This window comes from Anomalospiza imberbis, chromosome 9 (assembly GCF_031753505.1).
Source record: "Anomalospiza imberbis isolate Cuckoo-Finch-1a 21T00152 chromosome 9, ASM3175350v1, whole genome shotgun sequence".
NCBI classification, from domain to species: domain Eukaryota; kingdom Metazoa; phylum Chordata; class Aves; order Passeriformes; family Viduidae; genus Anomalospiza; species Anomalospiza imberbis.
In genome coordinates this window covers 30,016,437-30,041,350 of record NC_089689.1, presented here as the reverse complement: position 1 = coordinate 30,041,350, position 24,914 = coordinate 30,016,437, and the positions used below count along the sequence as shown (strand labels likewise).

At 44.3% G+C, this 24,914-nt stretch overlaps 2 protein-coding genes and 1 long non-coding RNA gene across 4 annotated transcripts in view; 1 reads left to right on the top strand and 2 right to left on the bottom strand.

The window, feature by feature from the left end:
* Positions 1-10,303: 10,303 nt before the first annotated feature.
* On the bottom strand, positions 10,304-15,778 carry LEPROT (leptin receptor overlapping transcript). The gene is made up of 4 exons (XM_068199046.1): positions 15,693-15,778; positions 15,447-15,522; positions 13,890-14,076; positions 10,304-12,720 (listed from the first exon to the last, which is right to left on the bottom strand). The coding sequence occupies exons 1-4, from the start codon at positions 15,706-15,708 to the stop codon at positions 12,604-12,606; spliced, it is 396 nt and encodes a 131-aa protein (XP_068055147.1). The 5' UTR covers positions 15,709-15,778; the 3' UTR covers positions 10,304-12,603.
* A 136-nt stretch (positions 15,779-15,914) lies between these two features.
* The window catches only part of LOC137478891 (uncharacterized), a 369,499-nt gene continuing 360,499 nt past the window's right edge, over positions 15,915-24,914 (top strand). The window contains exons 1-2 of the long non-coding RNA XR_011001858.1: positions 15,915-15,929; positions 16,382-18,798. This is a non-coding gene — a long non-coding RNA (uncharacterized lncRNA). The remainder of the gene's footprint in view (positions 15,930-16,381; positions 18,799-24,914) is intronic.
* Positions 17,505-24,914, bottom strand: part of DNAJC6 (DnaJ heat shock protein family (Hsp40) member C6) — a 43,032-nt gene continuing 35,622 nt past the window's right edge. For both annotated transcript variants that reach the window (XM_068198992.1, XM_068198991.1), the window contains exons 15-19: positions 24,424-24,558; positions 22,459-22,716; positions 21,826-21,971; positions 20,660-20,836; positions 17,505-19,721 (exon numbers count right to left, since the gene is read on the bottom strand). In XM_068198992.1, the coding sequence (XP_068055093.1) occupies positions 19,620-19,721; positions 20,660-20,836; positions 21,826-21,971; positions 22,459-22,716; positions 24,424-24,558 (818 nt within the window). In that variant the 3' untranslated portion in view covers positions 17,505-19,619. The remainder of the gene's footprint in view (positions 19,722-20,659; positions 20,837-21,825; positions 21,972-22,458; positions 22,717-24,423; positions 24,559-24,914) is intronic.

Here is a 24,914-nt window from a genome sequence, read left to right as displayed (position 1 = left end):
TATTGACTTTCTGTAATTCACAACCCATTTCCTCAAAGCAGCATCAGCCAATTTCGCTCCTTATTAAAATAACCCTCTCTTAATTGATAAATTCTAATTTTAAAATATTTCCTGATTCTAGTATGGCAGTTTGGGAAATCTGACTAAATACAACTCATGTCTGAGGTTAGGAAGCCACTGAAGCTTTCATATCCCAGACTTTCACAGCATAAGCAAAAGCTGTCAAAAGCTGCCACCAGAAAATTCTTTTATTTAGATATCTTGAGACAAACATTTGACAGAGTTTTCTTTCACTTCCCCATGTGCCATTGCAGTTCAGCCAACCAGGAAAAAAAAATCCCCTGCAAAGCCTCACCTCCACTAGTGCAAATTTATTTATTTTTGAAGGCTTTTTTTTTTCCTCCCATAAGAACCAAACTAAAACTTCCTGGAGCTCAGTCCTCTTGAGGAAGACAGAAGACGGGTAATTCCTCCTGTCAGAGTTCTTTGACGTGGGTTACGTTGTGGTTTCATCCTGATCATCCTTTGTGTAACCTTCAGTTCCAGTTTACTCTGTCTTTCTTTATAGACCAGCTTTCCTGGAGGCCTCGAAGGCTGATCCCTGACAGGATTCGGGAACCAGGTGGGATCAGGGAACAGGGATAGGACAGGACATGAGGTTCAGGTTGGATCAGCGGGAATTTCCCCGTAGAAAGGAGATTTGTTTAGATAAATATTAGTTTTTGAGGTTATGAGATTTTACAGGAGTAAGTGTTTGGTTATAGTTTAAGAGTGATTATAAGTTTTTTTCTTATAAGGTAATATATTATTTTTTTTAAACTAACAGTTATTACAGAATTTATTTTTGTTTTTTAATTTTTTAAAATTTACTTTTATTGTATTGTGGATATTTTTATTTAATGGTTTTTGGTTTATTTGTACATATATGTTTTAATAATTTAAAAATCTTTAGTTATTTTATATAACTATATTTCATACTAGAATTTTTATTTATTTATTTAAGGTATATTTTTATTTATAACTATAGAAATATAAGTTTATTATTTTTTTGTTGAATGTTTGTGTGTTGTATTTTTAGCTAAGGTCGGGCATTGGCAGGGGCTGCCCAGGGAGGTTTGGAGTCCCCCATCCCTGGGGATGTCCCAGGAATTCCTGGAAGTGGCATTCAGAGCTCTGGGCTGGGGACAAGGTGGGGATCAGGTCTTGCTGGCCTTGGAGGGCTTTTCCAACTTAAATGATTCTGGCATTCTATTACTTTATATTATTATTATTATTATTATTATTATTATTATTATTATTATTATTATTATTATTATTATTTAACATCTTGCTGCTCAAATGTTTTCAGGCCTGTTGTGTTGTTTCTCTTCATGTCTGAATTACCTCAGTGGGTTTCTATTTTGCCAGCGCCATTTTGGCTCCAGGATTTTCAGTTTCTCTGTGCTTTATTCACCAGGATATGGAAATCCAGGATGTTCTTCAGCCTCAGCACAGCATCCCCTCTGCTCAGGGCCTCCCTCCTTTGTGGAACCAAAACAACTTTTGGAGAGGCTTTTATTATAAATACAAACAAGGAAATGGGTTTTTTTTTCCCTCAGCCTCCACGTTTCACCTCAGATTTTCTCCCTCAAAGCATTATAGAAATAACAAGGGGCCAGAAGCCTTTCAACGACTTTCATGTAGAAAAACAACAAAACACCATAAAATACCAAGCCCCAAGTGGTTTTGCAAAGCACATGAGAAGATTTCAGTGACCTGTGTGCATGCTTTGAATCTAAGTGTGAGCAAGAAACACAGACCTGTTCTCCAACAGAACAGAACTTCATCCTTGAGGGTTTATTTATTTTAAAAATGTGACATTAAAGCAATTCCTTCCACCAGTTATGCTGGATACAGTCACAGAGCCCTGTGTGGCAGATCGTAATAATTCCCTGATCTCTTACAAGTAAAAATTCCTAATCCCCTGCTCAGCTCTCCTGAGTCAATAATCTCCTGCCTGGTTTTTCATCCAGATAATGTGAGGAGGAGCAGAGATGCCAGGCTGGGTTTGGGTTGGAAGGGACCTTAAATCCCATCCCATGGGCAGGGACACCTTCACTGTCCCAGGCTGCTGCAGCCTGGCCTGGGACACTGCCAGGGATCCAGGAGCAGCCGCAGCTTCCCTGGAAATTCTATTGCAGGGCGTGCTCCCCTCACAGCCAGGAATTCCCTTGCAATATCCAACCCAAACCTACTTTCTTTCATGGTGAAGCCATTCCCTCTTTTCCTGTCCCTCCATCCCCTGTCCAAACTATTCATCTTTTAGGCAAAGAACAGCAGGAGTCTGCACCACAGCAAGCACAGGGAAGTTTCCAAAATAAAAAATACGAGCACAAAAACCACAAAACCCTTGATATTCACAAGATTCTCTTCATTTATGCAAATCTGTAATTACTTTATAATCAAAGCATGGTTTGAGAGGCAGAACTGACACCGGGCCAGGAGGGGCAGAGCCACAGCAGCTGCTCATGGAGAGGGAAGAAGGAAAAAAGGGAGGAAAACCAAGTGGCACCAAACAGCCTTGGCCTCCCAAGGGAAGTTCAGCTGAACCTGTGGAACAGGAAGGATGAACAGATAATATTTCATAATATATTCTTTATTTTTTAATAGCTAAGCTCTGTTAGGAATAAGCTTTTAAGGGAGGCAGAAGGGAATGATCTACAGCAAATTTCCATCCCTTTTTAAGCCTTCACACGGCTGCACAAGAGGTCCCAGGTAATTAGTGCTGTCACCATTAGAGCAGCTTATTTCCCAAGAGCCACGGAGTCATTTGGCAAAAAGAGGATCCTGAGTGCATTCAAGGGGAAATTGCAGCAAAATATACAAGTTTGGCCAAAAAAAGAGTGGTCCTTGAAGCAGCAGGCTGTGCAGTTTAACTTTCATTTTGACAGGCTGGATGTGTTTGATATGTCTATTTAATGGGCTTTTAAATAAAACCACTGTTACTATAGTAACATTTACATCAGAGGTTGTGCTCATGCTGCCTCTGAGGTACAGAAAACCAATCTGCTCTGCTCACCTTTGTGCTTCACACCGATATTTTACATGGCAAATGTGTTTTCTAATAAATAATTTCCTTTTTTCACAGTATTTTCCTTCTCAACTTGGAAATGAGGATATATTTGAGCTGGTTGGCTTTGCAGTGACTAAGCCCTGTGTGTGGGAACAGCACTCCCGGTGCCAGGGAGAACAAGGATTGCATAAAAAGGAAACTGCAGCCTGGGGAAATCCATGCTGGATCCCTGGAAGGGTCCAAGGCCAGGCTGGACCCTTGGAGCAAGCTGGGAGAACGGAGGTGTCCCTGCCATGGGAATGAGATGGGCTTTAAGGTCCTTTCCAAGCCAAACCATTCCAGGACTCTACAATTTCCATCAAATAGGACAAATTTTGCTTTTCTGCTCCTCCATGAGGTTTCCCTGGTCCAACTCTGCTTTCACTCAGCAGCACCACAATATTTACAGAGCAAAACGTGACCCTCTTTGGGTGAGGAAAAGAAACCACCCAGGGTTCTCAATTCCCCTAGGAAGCCTTTTTAGTCATGTGTGTCCTTAACAGGAATTAGCAGCTTAAAAATAAAGAGGATAACGGGAAGAGTGAAGGAAACTCAGGGCCATCAGACACCTCTCCAACAGCTTGACTTGATTTTCCTTCTATTTTTCCATCTATTTTTCTTCCTGATGAGCAGCATTTGAAATCAGATCTTAGTGAAAACGTGCATGGATGGGACTGTGGAAGAACCCAAACACGGCTGGCCATGTAAATCCAGCTTTGCTGATGCCACAGCCATGAAAAAAACAGGATTTACTTCAGATTCCAAAGCATTGTTTGGTCTGTTATCCCCACAGTCCCTGCCAGGATGACACACTCAGCTCCATCTCAGGGAGGAGAAAGTAAACACCACGATTTTTTCCCTCAGGAGGTGGTGGTGGGGGGATCTATTTCCAGCAGCACTTCAAAAAAGCTGGCACCAATCTGGGTTCTCAAGTGGGATCTCACACAGAGACCAGGATTCACAGCACAGAGCTGGCAGAGAGAGGAATGCTGCAGAAAAGGGGAAGGTATTTTGAATAAATGCCTTCATTTAAAAAAAAATTCTAGGCTTTTTATCAATTTAAATGTTTCTAAATCTGTCAAAAATTCAGTTTGTGATAGTCACAGACTCAGAAAAAGTATCAAATGGGTGGTTTAATCCAAATTGAGGCCACTTTTGTGGTTCTGGCTATGGAGAGAGGATTTTACTTAAATGTTTATATCTCAGTGACGAGTTTCATCCAACACAGAAACCCCATCTACTCATGCCCACAATAAATGAAAATCACGGAAGGGTTGGAAGGGGCATTAAAGTTTGTTTTTTTTATTTTTTTTTTTTAATGGCACCATTTTTTTCATTAGAGCAGGGGAAATCTTCCTTGGAAGATTTGGGTTTCAGTGTCCAAAATCTGGCAGCATTTCATCCCTGTTCAGCTGGAGTGTGGAAGGGCTGGATCCATCTGCTGAGATCTTGATTTTCTGCTTATTTTCTAGATAATAATAGGTGAGAATGAATTGCATGAGGGGAAAAAAAAACACAGGGATATTGAGTGTGTGGTGGGAAAACAGGAAAAACTGGACTAGAAAGGGAAGATATGGGAAGAGGCAAGAACGAGAAGCAGATGGATCCTTCTGGGTAGGAATGATGTGTCCAGATAGTGCTGGCACAGAGAAAGTGTGAGATGATCCTGGAATTGTGACAGCAGGGAAAGGGTCAGGGACACAGAGTCCCAGCAAAAAGGGGTGAAATCTCTGAGAGAGGCACTGGGAGGCTGTGCCCTCTGGTTTATGGGATGGTGGGAACACTTGGATGCTGGATTCTGAAGTTGTTCCCTCTTTATTTGGGAGAAAAATGGGATCAGCAGTGCCTGGGACAGCCATTCCCAGTTTTTGGTGCCTCTGGAGCAGGCAGGGAGCAGCTGGCTCATGGAGAGGAGTGCTCTGTGTGCCTTTCCCTCAGGAATTCCATTTGGGAATGCTCCCTCCGGCAGCACCCACCGGTGATGCCTTGTGAGGCTGCCCCAGAGCAGAGGCTGGGCAGAGTTACAGAATAAAGCAGGGATTGATCAAAAGGATCTCCTCCATGGATCCACCCTGGGCAGCACCAGAGCCCAGCCAGGGCTGCACCCAAGAGGAACCCAAATGGTCCCAAAATGCACGAGCGCTCCCGGGGGCTCTCCCTGGGATCAGCTCTGCTCCATGGGCACATTGCAGTTCATTGTCCCATTCCAGCTTTAGCCCGTGCAGTCCCATCCTGCTTGTTTTTCTCTCTCCAGCCCACGTTTTTTGTGCTCCTGGGCCTGAGGTTTGGATCCTTTGTCCTTGGTGCCCAGCTGGAGCAGGAATTGTTTTGTCTCCCTGCTCTGTGCAGAGAGCTCACCATCCCCTGATGTGCAGCCCAGAGCCACACACTAAAGCAGCTCAGATTCTGAAAATATAAAAGCCAAACCTGAGGCATCACCAGCAGCCTTCCAGGTGCTCCTGCAGGAGGAGGGAGAGGGCAAGGCACTGCTGGGGCTGGAGGAGTGGGAATGAGCAGGGCAGGGATCAGCTCTCCCCCACCTGGCAAGGAGCTCCCCAAGAAGCAGAATTCCAAGGGAATCAGACAGGAATTCCACACCCAGAGCCATTCAGACCACACCCGGCAAGAGCAGAACATTCAAACCCACAACCCCCTCCAGTCCCCACTCACACCCCAGGCCCTGCACATTTAAAATGTCATTTTTGGACTTTCAGAGATGCTCTGCATCTCCAAACTCTCCCTTATTGATCAGGTATGTGGCAAAAGGTCTCCCCTTGAAGGCTGTCAAACACAAATCTGATTTGATAATTCAGTGCAGACGGGTTTTCCCTTCAGAAAGGTCACATTTATTTAATTTCTTTATTTAATTCCATCCTGGAGCTGGCTGCAGGATATCTGAGCACCCCTGAATCATCCCAGTTCAACATCAGCTCTTTCCCTCCACTGCAATTTCTTTGTACATGAGTTAATAAGAGATTAAATTGACTATTAAACTTGATTAATAACACTAATTTCAAAAGGTTTCATTTTGGGGCAGGAGTTTTGAGATTTAAAGGGGACCAAACCAGCCTAAATCCTGCTGCCACACTCAGTCTCCAAATAAAAATACAGCCCTAAGGAATGACCTATTAGTGCCATTTAAAAGTTAGCTACTATTCATTTAATGAGATTACTAAAAGTGCTACAGGAAATCAGGTGTTGACTGACCCTCAAAATGAGTTTACCTCATTACCTGCCCATTACAGAGCAGAAAATAGAATTATTGCAGGAACTTGGAGCACCTCACACAAAACTAAAGAGTTGTGGGCAATAAAAACACTTCAATGTCAGACAGACAGCAGGAAATTAGTTTTGCCCTTTGATTTACTTAAAATTCTGCAAAGAATCCAAAAGTTTGGGATCTATTTGGAAATGATCCCCCCAGTTGACTTTATTTCTGTTTTAATTCTTCCCATCACTAAAGGAAAAGGGAGCAGTGCTGTCATTCACTGTGACTTCCATCACTTGTCAGAAGCAGCACTGCATCAAGAAGATGAGACTAAAATTAAGTTAATTGGGCAATTTTTCACACCAAACCAAAGGCCACACTTTAAAAATACCTCACAGCCCACGAGGCTTGAGCAACCATCTCAAACCATCACACACTAAAACAAACACATTTCTTTTCAAAAGTCAGTAGCAGTGATGAGGGGTTTATATTTCATAAAAATTGTTCTGACATTAAATCCTTCCAAATGTGACAAATCAACCCCTGTAAAAGAGCAGAGAAACAGAGATACCTGTGATCACCTTCAGGTGGCCAAAGGGAGGTGAATAATCCCAATCCTAATTGCGGAAATTGGCTGCATCCTAATTAACGTCCCACATTCCTCACTTCTGAGACTCCCAGACAAAGGCTGGGCATTTGGAAATTGTTTCTAAGGACTGGCTGGCTCTTAAGAGATCCATGAAAACCCATTTATTTTCTGCTGTAGATTTTAATTAAGCAGCAAAATATTTGTTAGGAATGCAGTCTTTAAAAGACTGGGAAGAAAAGCCAGCATACTCTGGACTGGCTAAATTATATTAGTTTGTATAATCTGATTTCAAAGATAAATTTTATTTCTGTATGCAGGAGGAATATTCTGCATTTCTTAATCTGTTAAAATTGAACAGAGCCGAGTTTTCTTTTGGGATTTTTTTATATGGGAAAAGGTTTTATCATCCTGGAGCAGTTTAAGTCATCATTTATTTGGTGATAAAAACCTGCCACACTGGGTGACACTCAGTTGTGTTCCTAGGAACAAGGACAAGCTGGTAAATCCTCTCCCTGTGTTTAAGGCAGGGATTTGTGGATCCAGCTCCTGTGAGGCACAGCCAGAAATCCCAGCCCCTCAGCCAAGGGACAGTGACTCTCACTCACATTAAAGGGGTCACCAACGCAGCAGGGTCAGGCTTTCATCCCTCCCTGATCCCGAATTCCCATCCACTTCCCAAGGGAGAGTTTGATCAGCAGCCAGAAAGTGACAATATTGCAGCTTTTGTGTCTGGGTGGTGGAAAGGGTTGGGTTGTTTTTTTCCCCTTTAAAGATGGAGAACCGGGAACAAAGGCTCCTGTTATACTGGGAAATAGCAGAGCAGCAAAATCCCAACCCCGGATCAAACAGTCCCAACAGAGGGTAAGCAGAACATGCAAGTGTCACCCTCAATCCTCTTATTCCAAGTACTGCTTTCAAAGGCACTAAACACCCTCTAACTTGTCCCCAAATCCTCAAAAAACCAAAAACACCCAGGCAGCATCTGCCATTTACTGCCGTGGACCAAGAAAAGGAAAGCAGCACAGTCAGGGCACTGGAAAATGAAGTTCCAAGCAGCGATAAATCAAAATTCGAACGTATTGGTAACCTGAAATGACCCCCTGGACCTACCAGAGACACCAGCATTGCTGTTCGTACCTCAGAATTATTCTCCTTTTAAAGGTTTCAAATAATATAAAACTCCAGCCTGAATATGATTTCTGCTTTGGTTTTCTAAACTCCACAACAGTGAGCAATTCCTCTTCTCAGCATTCCCCAAGAAAATGTGCAATTAAAGATACGTAACAATGCAACACAGGCAGTTTCCACCAGGGGATTTCCACCAGTTGGGCTGTGGGCAGGCAAAGAGGTAAAAACAGATTAGGGGTTCAGATCCCAACACCTGGGCTGATTTGAAATTCCTCTTACATTCATTTCACAGAAGTCTTCCCTGAATGCAAAAGTGCAACAGGAAGGCTTATTATCATGTATAATGTGTATTTATTATTATGTGCCATTTTGCACAGTTGTGTTCACTGTATCTAAATTACTGTATTTAAGAAAGCCATGGGCTGAGTCTCACTTGGAAAACTATCTTCCATCTGTTCCCTAGCAGTCTCCTGAGGGACAAGAGGGGTGTTTTTATAATCCCTGCTGTGTCCCCAGCAGGATCTCCCTCAGAGGTGGCCAGCAGGAACTCCAAGCGTGCAATCTCCCGCACAGGCAGAGCAGGGGTGGGAGAGGTCACAGGGACCACGCAGTCCATTAGAAAGATGAATATCCAGAATATCTGTTACAATCTAAACTATTCTAAAGGAAGCAATAATTCCATTTTAAAAAATTAAGTACTGGTCATGGGGAATAAACACCTGTAACCGTTTTTAATATAACCCAGAAACAGCTGAACCAAACCTCAAAATAAAGGGCAAAAGCAAAGCAATAAAACAAGATAAATACAAAACAGGCCTTTTGAGAAATTATCTCCAGCTGATCTTTAAAATTTGATCCCAAGTCAGCAGCCAGTGCTTCCTCACCCATTTTATCAGATTTTCCCTGGGAAGCCCTGCAGTAGGAACTGGTCATGTGTTTGCAGGGGCAACTTAAACAAATCAACGGCTCATTTGTACCTGGTGAGCATCCAGCTGAATGAGAGAGCCTGCCCATCCTTTATCAGAGCCCAAAACAATCCTTGCAGAGCAAGCAGCGGAGGATCTGAAAAGTCCTGCTGTGCTAAGAACTGAGACCAGGGTTATAAAACTCATTTCAGAGCTTTCCACCATTTGCAGTTGGACACCACCATTTGAAATGTGCTTTACCAGAACACTCTGCTTGGTATCACCCCGGAGTTAACGAGCTCACACTCATTTTATGGGATTAAAGGCTGTTCAAAGGTTTTAGGAAGTTGCCCAATCATAACAACTGCTCAGGAAGGTTAGCAGCTTCTGAGAGGACTGAAGAACCCACAAAACCAGACTGGGACCAGCACCTCCTGTGCTGGATTTTTTTAATCCAACCCAGTGGATGTGACAGGGAGCAATTGAAGAAAACCAGCTGAACACGAGTGGGAAGGATAGGAAAGCAAAGTTACCCCACACAGACAACACCCCCAAATCCAGCAGCAGGTTAAAAAAAGCAGCTCAGGCCCAAGCCTGGAGCTGAAGGGACTCTGCCAACGGTGAGCAGCATTCCCAAACACTCCGTGTGCACAGCCAGCAGCTCTCTGAGCCACACTCAGCTCCTCCAAAGCCTCGCACTCAGGGCACTGCTGTCAGCAGAAAGCTCTCCCAAACAGACACCACAAACTCCTCCTCACCGTGGGGGCTGTCAGAAATGCATTCAGTAACTCCATTTCCCCAGGCTCTGGGGAGCTCAGGCCCAAGCCTGGAGCTGGAGGGACTCTGCCAAAGGTGAGCAGCATTCCTAAACACTCCCTGTGCACAGCTCTCTGATCCACACTCACCTTCTCCAAAGCCCTGTACTCAAGGCACTGCTGTGAAAATGAAGCTCCAAACAGACACCACAAACCCCTCCTCACCGTGGGGGATTCAATAACTCCATTCTCCCAAGCTCTGGGGAGATGAGAATTCCCCACTTTAATATTTTCATCACTTTAGTATCTGGAAGAGAAGGAGAGCTCTGATGCCCTCTGCATCCCTGCCCTGCTGACAGAGAATGGATTTTATCCATTCCTGGAAGAAAGGGAAAAGCTCAAGCGCTACCTTATATCCCATCTTTTTTATGGAATGCTTTTAAAAACCTCCCAATTTCACCATGTACACAAGAGATAAGTGATGACCCTTTACCCTTCACAGACACTCTACGCTTCCATGGCTCCTGGAACTGTCCATTCCACATCAGGAAAGCAGCACTGGACATGTTTTACCTCCCCCCTCACACCTGTCTGTGGTCACCTCTTGAAATTTAAGACAGACAAACCTTTAAGCATCAGATATGTTTATTAGACAATTCCAAAAGTCAGTTTTAGTAGGCAACTTGGAAAGAAAAGGAGAATATATTTGAACGTCCATGTTTAAATACTCGATGATCTCAGGGATATGGCAATCATAAAAAACTGTTTACAAAAGGTACAAAAGCTGCCCTGCATTCCCACTGACAGGAAACAGGACCGGCTGACAAGGAAGCTTTGGAAAATGCAGCCACAGATTTCCAGCTGATTATGGAACACTGATTTTGCAGCGGAGGTGCAGTCACAAAAATCAGTGTTGTGTGGAAATTAAGGCACTTTGGATACACAGTATTCACTTCCACACAGGAAAACCATTCCAGAGAAACCACAATAAATTCCCACTGGAGGGATGGGACAGAATTCCCAGTGCAGACATCAGAGCTCAGTGGGAGTGAAGCTCTGGAGAAAAAACCCCACTGAAATATTTTTTTACCATATTTGACAACAAAGTAAATTTACAGAGGTTAAGGGAGATCTCCATTATTTCAACACACTTTTAAACATTAAATGGAAAGTCCATGTGAAAACTGCATGAAAATCACATTAGGGATTAGTGCACATAAGTACTTCCATATAATAATACAAATAATAAAAATAATAATAAAGAAAGTATTGACCTTCTCCACTCACCATCCATGAGGTACCCACCAACCACAGCCCAAAGGGGATACAGTACAATGGAAAAATTTGGCAAAAAGCAATTTAAAACAGCATTTTCTGGTCCTCCTGGTCATTTTAGATTGTCCTTGTTCCCGTCACACACTACAGAATGATTTATTTTCAGGAAAAATTCAATCTCGGCTGGTTTTCCTCCCCAAAACTCCATCAGTAACTGAGTAGTTTTGTAGATTTCTATCTCAGCCTTTGGTACATAAATGGAGTAAAAGCTTCCCAGAATCCAGCCGCAATCCAAGAGGACTTAAATGGAATTGCTAGCAATGGCATTAAGAATTTATCACCAGGCACTGACTGGGTTTTATTTCACTGTTTTGCTCCATTACTGAGTGAAAAATGCCACTGAATAGGGAAAAAAGGCATCTTCTTTAAAAATTAAAGCAGGATTTAAACATGGAAACTATGTTTCAGCTGGAAAATTTGGTTTATCATTAAAACAAGTCATTTCCCCAGTTCCAACAGATTTCATCAAAAGCGGGAAGAAGACACTCAGATAAGATTTTTGTAAGCTTATCCTGCTATGTCTTGGATGGAGCATTAACATCCAGAAAAAAACCCTGTCCTTTACTGTTAATTCCTCTTTTAGCAGTAATTAATTACTGACCATTCCCTCTATTCTTACACAACTAAAGTAATAAAATTATATTTTCTTAAGGGTGACTATGTGAATGTTTACTAGGATAATGCTATTTAAAAATATAGTGTTTTAATGTAGTAACAACCTTCTTCCAGACAAAAAAACAGGAGCTGGAGAAGGGTGTTTTAAAAGCAAGGAGGAAATAAGAAATCCTACCCAGCAGAACACTCAATTCCTTGCAATTCACACCTATAAAAATATAGAGCTGAACACTAAACTGTGATTTTAAGTGTCCCGAGGGTAGTTTCTCCTTTTGTGAACCTTCATAGAAGTCATGTCAGTTTTAAGATGCACTAAAATATGATACTCCCCAAATATAGCCACAATTTTTAAACTCAACAGGGACAGAAAATATCTTTGTGGGGAGAAAATGATCTTGAAACAAACGTAAGTGGAAGGATTTTTAACCAGGGTTATTTTCCTTTGCTTTTCTTAGCCAGTAAGAGTTGGCATCACTTATGTTTGGCTTTATTAGCATTAAGAAAAATTACAATTTTTCTCAAATTACAATGAATGAGATGTAAATGAAATACTAACTCCTCCTAATTAAAGCAGAAAGATTGATCAAATTGAACAATCCCAATTAGGATAATCTTCATCTTATTCTTTGATTATATGGTTAAAGCCCCATCAGGAAGAGTAACCAATGGCTCAATGACACAGCAATTAAACCAAGAATTAATGCAAATACAGCGAGAAATGGGTAAAACCGCTTAATTTTTGTAAACTTCTTCAAGGATAAATTCATAATAAATCCCCATTTTAGTGACTACTTCAAGCCAACTGTCAGCACTGTCCCTTTGGCTGAAGTGCATTTAAAAAAGCAAAGTATTAAGTGATAATGTAAAGCCACATGAATGTTATAACATACCACACACATTAGATTATCTATACATACACACAGAACAGGGGGGAAAAGCTGTAAAATATTGAAAATTACCAGCACCACAGCGAGCTCCTACCACTGCTCCCAGCTAAAGTCATCTCCTCTGCCAAACACAAGGAAAAAGCCTAAAATGGTAAGGAAAATGACTGCATTGCCAGCCAGCACCAGGCCACAGGCTCCCCATTTGATCTGAAATGCAAGAAATGGAACAATCAAAGCAGTTCTTGGAAGAGATGCTCAGGGCAGCTATTTCTAGGCATGAGATCAGCTAAAATACTAAAAAAAAAAAAATCAGACTACTACAGAAAGGTGCTAAAAGCAGAAAAGGCAAACAATAAAGAATTCCACTTGTGTGACTAATTATTCAATTAGCAGCCACTTGTATCACTAATAGACACTTCAGCCAAGCTACTGCTAGGATTTAGAAGAAAATGATGACTTGCCTTCCAAATCATTAAAACACACCTAAATCAGAGAGAAGTCTGGTGAAATTAGTGCTCTCCTTTCATTGCCAAGCAACAAAACCAAAAGATCTCCTTTGAAATAAGTAACAGGCATGGAAAAGGTGGATTTAAAAGTAAACAGCTTTTTTTTTTTTTTTTTAAATTAATGAGCTGCAGAAGTAATTTACTTAAATAAGGAACATTTACTCTTAAACACATGACTGAGAGTTCCCTCTCGTGGTCGTTCTGCTGCTGCCAGGCCCCAGCTCCAAAATAAAAATATCAGGGGAACTGGGCACTGCAAATAAATTCAGAGCAAGTACTCAAAGTTTAGAAGAGTGAAAGTGAAGGGGAAAACCAGCAGGACTGATTAAACATCACTGGGACAAGGGGAATTCTTTGCCCTTCAGACAAATGTGACCAAAACCTCACCACTGCAAAGCAGTTCAGAAAGGAAAGAGGAAAGAATTTAGGCAGAGTTTCCTCAGGTTTTGAGGGGCCAAACTTGGGAAATGCTTTGAGAGCCACAATGGCAGCTCTGGAAGCTTGGCCTTTTATCTTTTAACTCCTAACACGGCCCAGTCCCCAAGGCTGCAGCATCCTAAATGAAGAAAGCAAAAATTCCAAGAGAAAAATAAGGAAGCTGGAGCAAGAAGTGATGCAAAGGGTCATGAGACAGAGAGGCATGAGGTGCAGGAGGAGATATTATCTCGTGTTGGGCCAAAACAAGGCTGGGGGGGGAAAAAAACAGCTAAAAACTTTTCAGTCATGTGAGTTGTTTTTTTTTCCCAGATCAAAAAGGCAAATTTCAGTGGATTATTTTCACCTGGAGACAGCACAGTAATGAAATGAAAGCAGGATTGAAGATGATATCCAGGAAGTGGGGTCTGAGAAGAAAAATTAGCAAGGACTTACTGCTTCCACGCGTGCAAGGATGATGGGAAATCCAAAAGCAGAGACAACAATTCCTGTGGTGAAGAAATAGGCCAGCTCCCTGCAGGCACTGCTGGCTGCATCGCTGTCATCACCCACTCTCTTGGCAATGAAGTGGGGAATGGGGCAGATGAAGTAAAATATCAACACAAACAGGGGCCAGTACACGCTGGGGAGGGCGAGACAAGAAATGTGTCGTCAGTTAAAAGAGATGCTTCAGTCAGAAAGCTGGTGCAATACTCCTAATGCTACTTTTTGGCTTGAAAAGTGGATTAATCAGAAGATCCCACCCAAAATGGGGCAACTCCACCTCGCTTGCCCTGCACCGACAGAGCAGCACGCAGCCTGTCACACGAGCAAGGGATAATTTATTTTAGTTTTGAATCATTTTGCTGATTCAGCTCTGACCACAGAGGAAGCGGGAAATGCGCTGGAGCAGGACAGGAGCAGCTTTCCCAAATTGCAGGGATAAAGCAGGCACACCCTCACATCCCATCTCCGTGTCAGAGCTCTCACGAGCCCCCTGTGAATTTTTACAAGTGTTTTACAGACACAGGCTCACAGAATTACAGAACAGTGCGGGCTGGAAGGGAACCCAAAGCTCACCCAGCTCCAGCCCCTGCCACGGGTGGGGCCATCCCAAGTGGAAACGTGTGGGAGGAGGATTGTTCAGACAAACAGGACATTAAGTGTGAAAAACGCATATTTTATGATTGGCTTTTCGCAAACATTAAATTTAATACTATATGCATTATGTTATATTGATTAGAAGTGCTGTATTAACATTTTAATAGTATGGTAAATGTAGTTTTGTAGTTAAAATAGAACCTATGTATGTGGGGTTTTTTTTACCAGCTCAAGCAAGAGATGAGATAATGAAGAAACTCTTCACACAGAGATGGCAGTGATGGGGGCCCATAAAGAATTACTGCCTCCTTATCGGAAAAGACAAACATTCTTCCACCTTCTCTACGTCTGTATGGAACCACCAGGATTAAGGGGAAGAAGTTGACAAAAACCAGAAAAGTTCTTAATTTGCAAGGGATTTATGCATCATGTATGAGATGTATGAATATGCAACGGGCTACTGCTTTTAAAGATTATTCCTTTGTTCACAAGGCATGCTTATTGGGCTTAAGTGCCCGAGAGCATCCGGACGTCCGTAATTCTTTGCTTTTTATTGTTTTGTAATTGTCCTAACTCTAAATTGTCATTACTCTAATTGTATTGCTATTTTTACAACTATTTTATTATTATTAAACTTTTAAAATTTTTAAAACCCGAGTGATTGGCGTTTACGACATTAAGGAAAACGTTCGCGAGATTAAAGACGCCAGCTCGGCACGGCGGCACCGCTTTTCCTGGGGCAGCGCGGAGCTGCTCGCAGTGGTTTTATTTCAATGCAAACGCAAACACCGCCCGAGGAAGCGGTGTGTGAGCACAACAAACTGCCACGTGCCAAGAGCCCCCATTAAACGAGAAACCTCACTAACGGCTTTGAAACAGCACAAGCTTTGGGAAGGGCGCCGGCCCGCTCACCCGTAGTACTCCAGGGCGCAGCCCAGCATGAGGAACGTCAGCCCGATGGCTCCGCTGAAGGACAGGGCCACGAGAGCTGCAACGGCACAGGGCGGGCGGGCGGTGAGGCACCGGCCACCGCCCTACCGGGGGACCGCGCACCACCCTCCCCCCGGTGCCGGGCACCCCTCTCCCCGGTGCCGGGCACCCCTCCCCGCCACCGCCGGCCGCCCGCGCCGCGCTCCCTCATGAGGGAGCCCCCGCTACCTTTCACGCCCGCCATGTCCGGGCTCCGTCGGCGCCGCGCCACTTCCGCCCCCCGGCCCCGCCCCTTGCCCGCGCGTCACGTGGCCGAGGCTTTAAAAGGGCGGGCGGGAGCGCGTTTTCCCGCCGCGGCCGCGCCCGCGCCGGGGGGCTGTGAGGGCTCGGCGCCGCGGTGGGGTTGAACGCGCGTAAACCTCGCAGGAAAGCGGCTTTGTTCTCGCGCAGAGCCCCTGTGTGAGGGTAAGGAGCGTGTGTGTGTGTGCGTTCAATGTGTACCTGTGCGTTCAATGTGTACCTGTGCGTCAGGGAAGCGGGTTGGTGCGCAGCCGCGATTCGAATCCGCCAGCGCCGCTTGAAAGAGCCCCCGCCCCTCAGGCGCTGCCGTTTTGTGGGCACTCCTGAAAAAGCTCTGTTTTCACCCCAAAAAACGGAGCCGGGCACCCGTGTGCCTCAAGCAGGGCCATCTCAGGACCTGCATCATCCGCCCTTCTGCTAAGGCACACGAAGAAAGGCACAGCTGTTCCCAAAGCCGTGTGAAAAATGCATATTGTATGGCTCTACGCAGATATTTAATATATGTGTTATGCTAGGTTGGAAAGTTATGCTGTATTAACATTTTAATAGTATAGTAAATGTAGTTTTGTAAGCTTTGGTAGTTAAAATAGAAATTATGTGTGTATTCTTCTAATTAGCTCAAGAAAAGGAGAAGATAATAAAAAATTCTTCACACAGAGATAACAATTACAGAAACCCATCAGTTTTCCAGAGGAGAGGAATTTATGGTTTTCCTTATCAACAGAAACGAACTTCTTCAAGCTGGACTTAGACTGGAAGGCGCCCGGGGATTACAGAAAATTTTTGACACATACCAGATGGATTTCTTGTTTTAAATAAAATATATGCATATTCATAAAGTGTTTTGTATATGCAACAGATTCCCCTTCTTAAGGAGTAAATTTTCTTTTATCGGGGTTCTTCTCCTGGCTCACTTTTGTCCAGAGAGGGGTACCCAGCCCGGGCTGTAACTCTTTGCTGTTATTGTCTCATTAACTGTCCTAACTCTAATTGTGTAACCTTTATTACCACACTTGTATTATTTTTATAACCATTTTATTCTTATTCAACTTTTCTAAATTTTTGAAACAAGTGATCGGCGTCTATAACAGCCGTGTTTTTCAAGCCTTGGATTTTTTGAGATGACACCTTTGAGCTCCCATTTTTGACCCAAGAGAAGCCTTTTTGCCCCAGCAATTGCCTTTTTACCCAAGAACAGTCTTTATCAATGCAGCGATGGCCTTTTTGTCCCCAGAGGAACCTTTTTGCCCCAAGAACAGCATTTTTGCCCCAGAACCAACTTTCTTGACCCAATAACAGCATTTTTGTCCCAAGAAAAGCCTTTTAGATGGAGATTTTGCACAACCTTTTCAATCACCCCCCCGGGGAGCTTTTCTTCAGATCCCTCCCTCCTCAGCACTTCTCTTTTTATGTACCCTGCTCCATATTTTCCCCCGTTTTTCATTATTTTAAATTACTTTGAGGCAGAAGGCTTATTAAAACAGGCTTAATCCACTAAATGCTTCCAAAAACACTAGAAAAATCCGGGTTTGCTGGCTTGTTTGGCTGCGGGTCTCTGAAGGCAGCAGCCTGAGGACAGCAATGCCAAGTTGTTTCCAAATAATTTGGGAAAAGCACCTGGAATGCCAGCCTGTGGATAATGACAGTGACAAAACCGACCCAGCCAGGGCTCGCCACCCCTCACACGGGAGCAGATGTAGGACTGGAACCTCGCGGTCACAAGCACAAAAGATACCTGAATTTGTTAATTTGAGCTTTTTAATGTATATACAAATGTTTTAGACCAGTCACAATTTCATCGAGTATATACCGTATTTACAAAAATTACAATAATTTAGTCAAACAGTGAACCTGAACATTGATAACCTCTGTCACTACCAGATATGACGAGAATGGATTTTTTTCAGTTAACTATTTGGATATACGTACGTCCTAATACTTTCATGCATCCATAAAAACATTAGGGATGGAAGTAATCAAAGCTTAAGTGGGGTAGAGGGGTTTTGTTTTTTGGTAAAGTTTAATGGTGGGTTTGTATTTTGTGAATGGATGAGTATCCAGAGTTATGTGCCGTGACAAACTCGATACAAAGCTAATGAGGTTTTCATCATTAAAAAAAGTACGTTACAGTAATGAGATCCTTTTTATTATATAGGCATAGGTCACAATATCTACAAATGTGAATGAGAAACAATAAACCAACAAATCACAGGAACATGATTCACATTCCAGTTATCTCTTTAAATAAGACAAGCACATACTGGATCAAAACATTAATAAATAACATCCAGTTTGTTACTATTATCTTAAGGTCTTTTATATAAAAGGAGACCTATGTGTTGGTTTCACATTTTCAGTTAATGGCAGTAAATAATGGACCGGTACAACAAAAGGATGAGTTTTATACAGAAAGCCGTGTGCCTTGACACACTGTCTTTGCAGTAATAGCTCTGCCACTTGGAAATGTAAGTGCAACAAGTAGTGGATTGTCTTGAAAAACCACCAGCCTTAAGGACTCACATCCATGGCAACCTGTTCCTGAGGCAGTAAATACACATTATTCCCTGCCCATCTAATGAGGATCCCTCAAATACAGATAGGTGTTGGTAAATAAACTGCTAGCTTTAGTTACTCTAGAAAAGAATGCCAGAATTTGGGGTGAAGTTTGAATTTCAACTCGCTTTTGGACTAGGAAAGCTGCTTCAGCAACAGAGAGATTCCCTTGTGATGTCATTGCTTTGGTCCAGTATAAACTTTTAAGCTAATCAATTTGCACTGGAGTGACCTCAGAGATCAGACCTGGTCTGTGGATGTCTGTGGGACAGCTCGTACACCATGATCTGAAAAATGAAGTTGCAACAGGTTTCAGCCTGCCAAGAGCCTTGGCCAGGTGCTCTGGAGCTGATAAAGGCATAAAGGTGATACAAGTGGGCTGGAAAAAGTTCTGAATCCTCAGGAGGGGAAGTGCTACCTAGAAACTGGGACGTTTCTAAACCTTTCCAGCAGAATTTTACGCTGTTGGCATTTTTTGATGGTTTCAAGCTGCTGATGAGAACTATGGGAAATGAAGCACATGCTCATCCCTCTCTTGGACGAGGCGGATTCACCCTCCCTTTCCCCCAGAACTGCTGCTTAACAAACCAGCAAGGGGCTGTTGAACCAAGGACTCGTGGCTCAAGCATTTAGAGGAGTTCTGCCTGCACATTTCACTGCGGGGCTGTGAGGTGAAGCACAGCATTAATGCAAAAGCAGCGGGCAGCCGCCACACTGACCCTGCCCAGGATTCAGCTTTGGCTCTGTTCAGCCAGACTACACCAGATGAGCAATTAAGCAGCTAATGGTGTCTGTTAGGAGCGTGCCTAAACCCCAGCTGAGCACTTCAATTGGATAATTCGATCCAAACCCAGGGAAAAAAAAAAAACATACATTGAAGTTTGGGCCTCACCAGCAGTTGTTGAACTCAACTGAAGCGCTGCCGTATCACACCTCACAAAAAAAAAAAAAAAAAAGGTAGGAAATTCACCAGCTACACTTTGTTGGAGACAGACCAATTCTACCTTTTCCAAGTATGTGTTCTCTCTTGTCCCACTGGAACCCAAAATAAAATAGAAAAGTTACCAGAAACTGTAACCCTGTGGCTCTGGTGGGGCGAGCCAGGTGGCCAGAGTTCCTGTGAGCTCAGGATTCTGGAGACAAGTGTTAGGAAACCTTTCTCATGTTCTTCATGATAAGTATTAGGCTCTTAGTTTTCTGAAACTTCTGAATTTCCAGCCAGAGTTTGGTTGATCTGTGACATTTGTGACAAGAGACTAAATAAACACTAGCACGGGTCTGGAGTGGAGGCTGAGAAAGTACCTAGTACAAGGGTTTTTGTCCTTGGTTTTCAAATTCTGACCAGGCATCGTTCAGCTCCATAAATATCATCTTTGCATATTGTTCATATGGCTGCCCAGTAGCCTGGAATAGAAACAAGGAGAAAAGAGGGATGGATATTAGAGCTCCCAAACCCAACCACAACAGCTGGCACATGAGCAGATTCCCAAGCAGTTCCATGAATTTTCACTTTTTCCTTGACAAAAACCAGCTACTCTGGAGGGTTGCTTTCCTTAAGAATTTCTTGGCTTTGCTGCTTCTCAGAGCTGACACCCCCCAGAGCGGGATAAAGCACTGCCCCATGGGCATAATAAATGTGACCTTCTAAATAACAAATATAACCTTGGCATTGGGAGAGGAATTTCACCTGCATGGAAGGGGAAGAGCTGCCGCCTGACAGTTCCTGGATGAAATCAGAATTCCTGCAAGCCTCGGGCAGCCCACATCCTCCCAAGCCTTGAGGCTCCCAGGGCCTCCATTCCCTGCCAAGTGGAAGCTTCCTCCTCCCCACGGGGTGTCCCAGCTGGACTTGCTGCTCCCTGGTCAGCAAGTGGCAGCAGCCAGAGCACGAGCCACAAGCTGGGCAAGCAAACAACCTGATGGTTCCATTGCAGGAGATTGATTTGGATCTCCTTTAGCAGGAGCTGTTGTCCAGCAGCAGAACAGCTGAGAGTCAAAGTGAGGGTGACAAAAGCTCTGAATTTCTGCTGCTTGAAGCAGCAGGTTCCAGGCACAGTCTTGGGGCTGGCAGTGGTTTCACAAAACCCCCGAGTGCTTTGGGCTGGGAGGGACCTTAAAGCCTAAATGGTTCCATGGGCAGGACGCTTTCCACTATCCCAGGTTGCTCCAGCCTGGCCTTGAACACTTCCAGGGATGAGTTTAGAGTTCTCAACTTCCAGAAACCAGCAGAAATCTTGAGCTCCCACTTTCCACAGAGCTGTTAGCGGCAATAAATCAGCGATCCCATCCAACACTTTATAATCAATTTCGGTTCCCCCCGAGGTGCAGGCAGCCCAGCTTACCTTGTCGGGGTGAACGACGAGCACAGCCCGCCTGTACACCTTCTTCACCTGCTCTGGAGTCACCAGGTCTGCCATACTCACAGGCTTCCACTTGGTCTCCCCTGCCCACAGCACCGTGTGCATGGTGGACAGCAGAGCCCTGATATTCCTCTCCTTCCCTTCGATCCACTCCAGGACCTGCAGAAAGGAGTGTAAGTCTATTTATGCCTCACTTCAGATATTCCACCAGGACGAAGTTTCTTCGTTTGAATAGCTGTAACCCCGAGAAGCATCTTAAATTTCTTTCCATGCTTTAGAAAACCTTCAGCAAACCTTTGTCTAATTGACATTAATTTTTATATCACTGCTTGAAAGTTAAGACAGACTTTGAGCAACATCCCTGCTAAAAACACTAAGTAATGTTTGATGGGATAGCCAAAAGACAAATTAAGTGTTTAACTGTCTTTAGCAAGGTTAATTACACACCTAACCTAAGCTCAACTAAGTTAAAATGTAAATGTGAAAACCAAAGCATAAATAGATTTTACAGTTCCAGGCTGAGCTGCCCCAATGAAATAAAAAGGCATCAGAGCAAAGAGAATCATACTGGAAAGGCCAAATCAGCTGGGGGCTTCAGTGACTCGACAGCTTTTGTGGGGATGAAAATGGGAGCTGGGAAAACTCCTGCCCACTCTATGGCCTGACCTCTGTCCAGCTGTTGTGGCTGATGGTGGTCTTCAGCGTGGCTGCTGTCACTTCCCAAAGGTTAAAACCAGGGAATTTTGAGGATCATTCTGTTTTCTAGAACTTTGCTTGGCTTTTGCTGCAGCTTTTCCTCTGAGTTCTCTGTCCTTCTCTAATTCCAATTTGTGGTGGCATATTTCACATACAGAGCAGGACAGACTGAATCCCCTTCCCTTTCATAAGAGATCTGCAAGTTTGGCAATTTATTGAGGAGAGATGAGAGAATTCCAAAGCAGGCAGGATTAATGAGGCAGAGGATTAGTTCAATTAGCTGCGCCTGCTAATCAGGGCTGGAGTGCTGTGGAAGAGCAGCAGCCCAGACAGTGACACTGAGCAAGCCATTGCTGATGTGGTCTGCCTGAGGACAGAAATGTAACCTTGGAGTTTAAAATCTGTTGAGGACATTGAATGACTGGGAGGACATCCCCAAGAATTTTGCTTACTTTTAGTTTTTCAGGGTCCATCTCCTTTGCCATTTCTTCTTTTCTCATCTCAGCTATTGTTTTGGGGCCCTTCTTGTCCTTGTGAGCATTAAAGCCTTGACCAGATAATAAATCTTCGAAATCTGCAGACACTTTTGGCTTGGAATCTTGAAAACCGAGAAGATTTGAAATTATTATCATAGCGTGGGTGCATTTAACCCTGGCTTTCTACATAAGATACATCCTTCGGTTGATGGCATATGCAGTCTCCCGGTGCTAATGAACGGGCAGGTTCTCGTGAAAGATGTTACTTAATGTTACTTTTAAGTTGTTGTTATTATTATAGAATCCCAGAATGGTTCGTGTTGGAAGGGACCTTAAAAGTTTATCCAGTTCCAACCCCCTGCTGTGGGCAGGGACACCTTCCACTATCCTAGGTTGCTCCAACCCCCATCCAGCCTGGCCTTGGACACTTCCAGGATTATTCTGGAAGCTCATTTGGAATACAGGGCTTCCTAAACAGCACAGTTCGGCGTCCAGGACAGGATAAAGCACCAAATAATCCACGTGACTGACTTGCTTGGCCCTAACCTACGAACCAAGGGATAGGGAAAGGGAGCCAACCCTTTGGACGCTGAATTCCAAGGCTCTTACCAACATTAGCAGCTCCTTTCCCCCGCTCGCCCTGCGCCCCCGTGGCCGAGAAGCTCACGTTGTAGTTGGGCTTGTTCTGGGGGGAGGCGTGGGGCACGCTGGGCTGGCCTTTGGGCTGTGCCCCCTGCCAGCCGTAGCCCGTGCCCTGCTGCCAGCCGCTGCCACCCATGGGCTGCGGCGGCGGCTTCTGCGGCGACGGGGGGAAGCCCCCACCCATGCCCGTCGGCGTGGTCGGCTTGCTGGCGAACGAGGGGCCACCTGCGGAGAGCAACGGGAGGGGGTCACGGTGGGAATTAAACCCGAACTGCCTTTAAAACAGTGGAATCGAGGGTCTGCTGGTTGTTTTAGGAGATAAAACAAGGGGAAATGGCTTTTCTAGGCAGTCCGGCTTTGTAGCTGGGTGCAAATACCCCACCTTTAGGTAATACTGCAAATTAGAGGCAGATCAATTGCACGGCTTTTCTCATAAAGCAGAATTGATCCAAGCGAAGCCCCCCTGGCTTCTGTTTTCAGCTCTGCCACGACTGTTTGCAGCATCACTTTAGCCCCGAGATTGCTCCGTGAGCTGTTTATAGGACAGCAGCACCTGGCTTTGAGGAACTGGAGGTGGCTTGGGGAAACAGGGAAAGCTAGAGGTGGCTAACAAGGAGCCACAGCTCCGTGGGGATGGTGGCAACACAGAGTGACAGAATGATTAAAGTTAGGAGGGACCTTAAAGCTCATGCAGTTCCATTGCCCTTTTCACTAGCCCAGGTTGCTCAGAGCCCCATCCAGCCTGGCCTTGAGCACTTGCAGGGATGGGGAGCTCTCTGGGCAGCCTGTGCCAGTGCCAACACCAAGCTGGTGCTGTTGGAATCGTGTCTCCTCACGCTGTGCTGATTAAAGCCATCCACAGAGATGTGTCCCAGCACCTCATTGCTTTAGGGGATGCTGCTCTGGCTCTGGTTGTGTTTGTGGGAGGAACCCAGTGTCAATGTTTTATTATTTCACACTGACATCCACACTCAGCTCCCAGCTCGGAAATGTGTCATGGAAACTGGATGAAGTGCTTTCGATTTAGTCACGACCACCAAAAATGTGCTTAAATATCCTGGGGATGCCAAGCCATTTGTTTTTAAACCCCACCACTCTCCTACAGAATGCGTGTTTTAAAAGGACCGCGGTGGCTCTGACATGGGGCTTGGCAGCCTTTTTATTTTGCTCCTGCAGAGCAGCCTGAGATCCAGCAGAGGGAACTGGGAAACCGAATTCCAGACCCATGCTGGGACTGACGCAAAGGGGAAAACAAACATCACACCAAACCACAAGGGCTCCCAAAGAGCTGAGGGCAGCAACAAAGGCAAGAAAAATCTATTTACCACACTCAGACAGTGCTGGGCTTTAAGGAAAGCTTCGATAATTTCTCAGAGCTGCCTTTAAAACATTGGAATTGAGGGTTTGCTGATTGTTTTATGACAAAAAACAAGGGGAAAAGGCTTTTCTAAGCAGTCAAGCTTTGTAGCTGGGTGCAAATACCCCACCTTTAGATAATACTGCAAATTAGAGGCAGATCAATTGCACAGCTTTTCTCACAAAGCAGAAAAACAAGTCAAGTCTAGAAGGAAGCAATTCCTCAAGAACCCCAGCAGCTTTGCAGAGCCAAAGTCTCCTCCCAGGCCTGAAGCAGCACTTGAACACAGAGCATCCTCAGCCAGAGCATGTTTGGACTTATCAGAGGTTGTGCTTTGCAATCCATGGAACCTGCTGAGCTCCCTGCACGTTGCCAGCACATTTTTTTGACCAGGGATCAGGAAAAGCACAGATTTGTGAGAGTTTACAGAGAATCAGGCAGAAGGGAAAGTCTGGCAGCAGCACTGGCATGCAGGTGGGTTGAGAGGCCCCACACATACCAGGCTGCTCAGCCTATTTCTCTAAAAAAAATTCTGGTAATTTATTATTTTCCTTTTTTTAATATGGGATGCAAACCTGCTAAACTTGCTCCAAGACTTCCCAGATCAGCAAATGGATCCAGTGTTTGGGGTTTAGCCTGATGAGTGGGAGTGCTGTGGAGGGATCCTGTAGGACTGGTGGCAGCAGACTTACTTCCCATTCCTAGACCACCTTAAAAAGAAAGGAAAAAAAAAAAAAAAAGAAGAAGAAGAAGAAGAAGAAGAAGAAGAAGAAATATATATATAAAAAAGAACATTTTTCCTCCTGCTTGACATTTTTCCTCTTGTTTGATATGAGTGCAGCTCTTCCCCAGTGCTCAGCCACATATTAGAAGACTGCTATTAAAACTGAGTGTACCATTGTCAGGTTCCTCAGCAGCCTCAGACTTGTTGCACTCCCACTCCCAATTAGGAACAGCAGCAGGAATGTTCCCAGACTGCCTGCACTGCCAGAGGAATTGTGACATGTGGATATATTTTAAGAACTAGAAGCCTTCAGGAAGCAACTTTGGGAGGCCATGCACACTC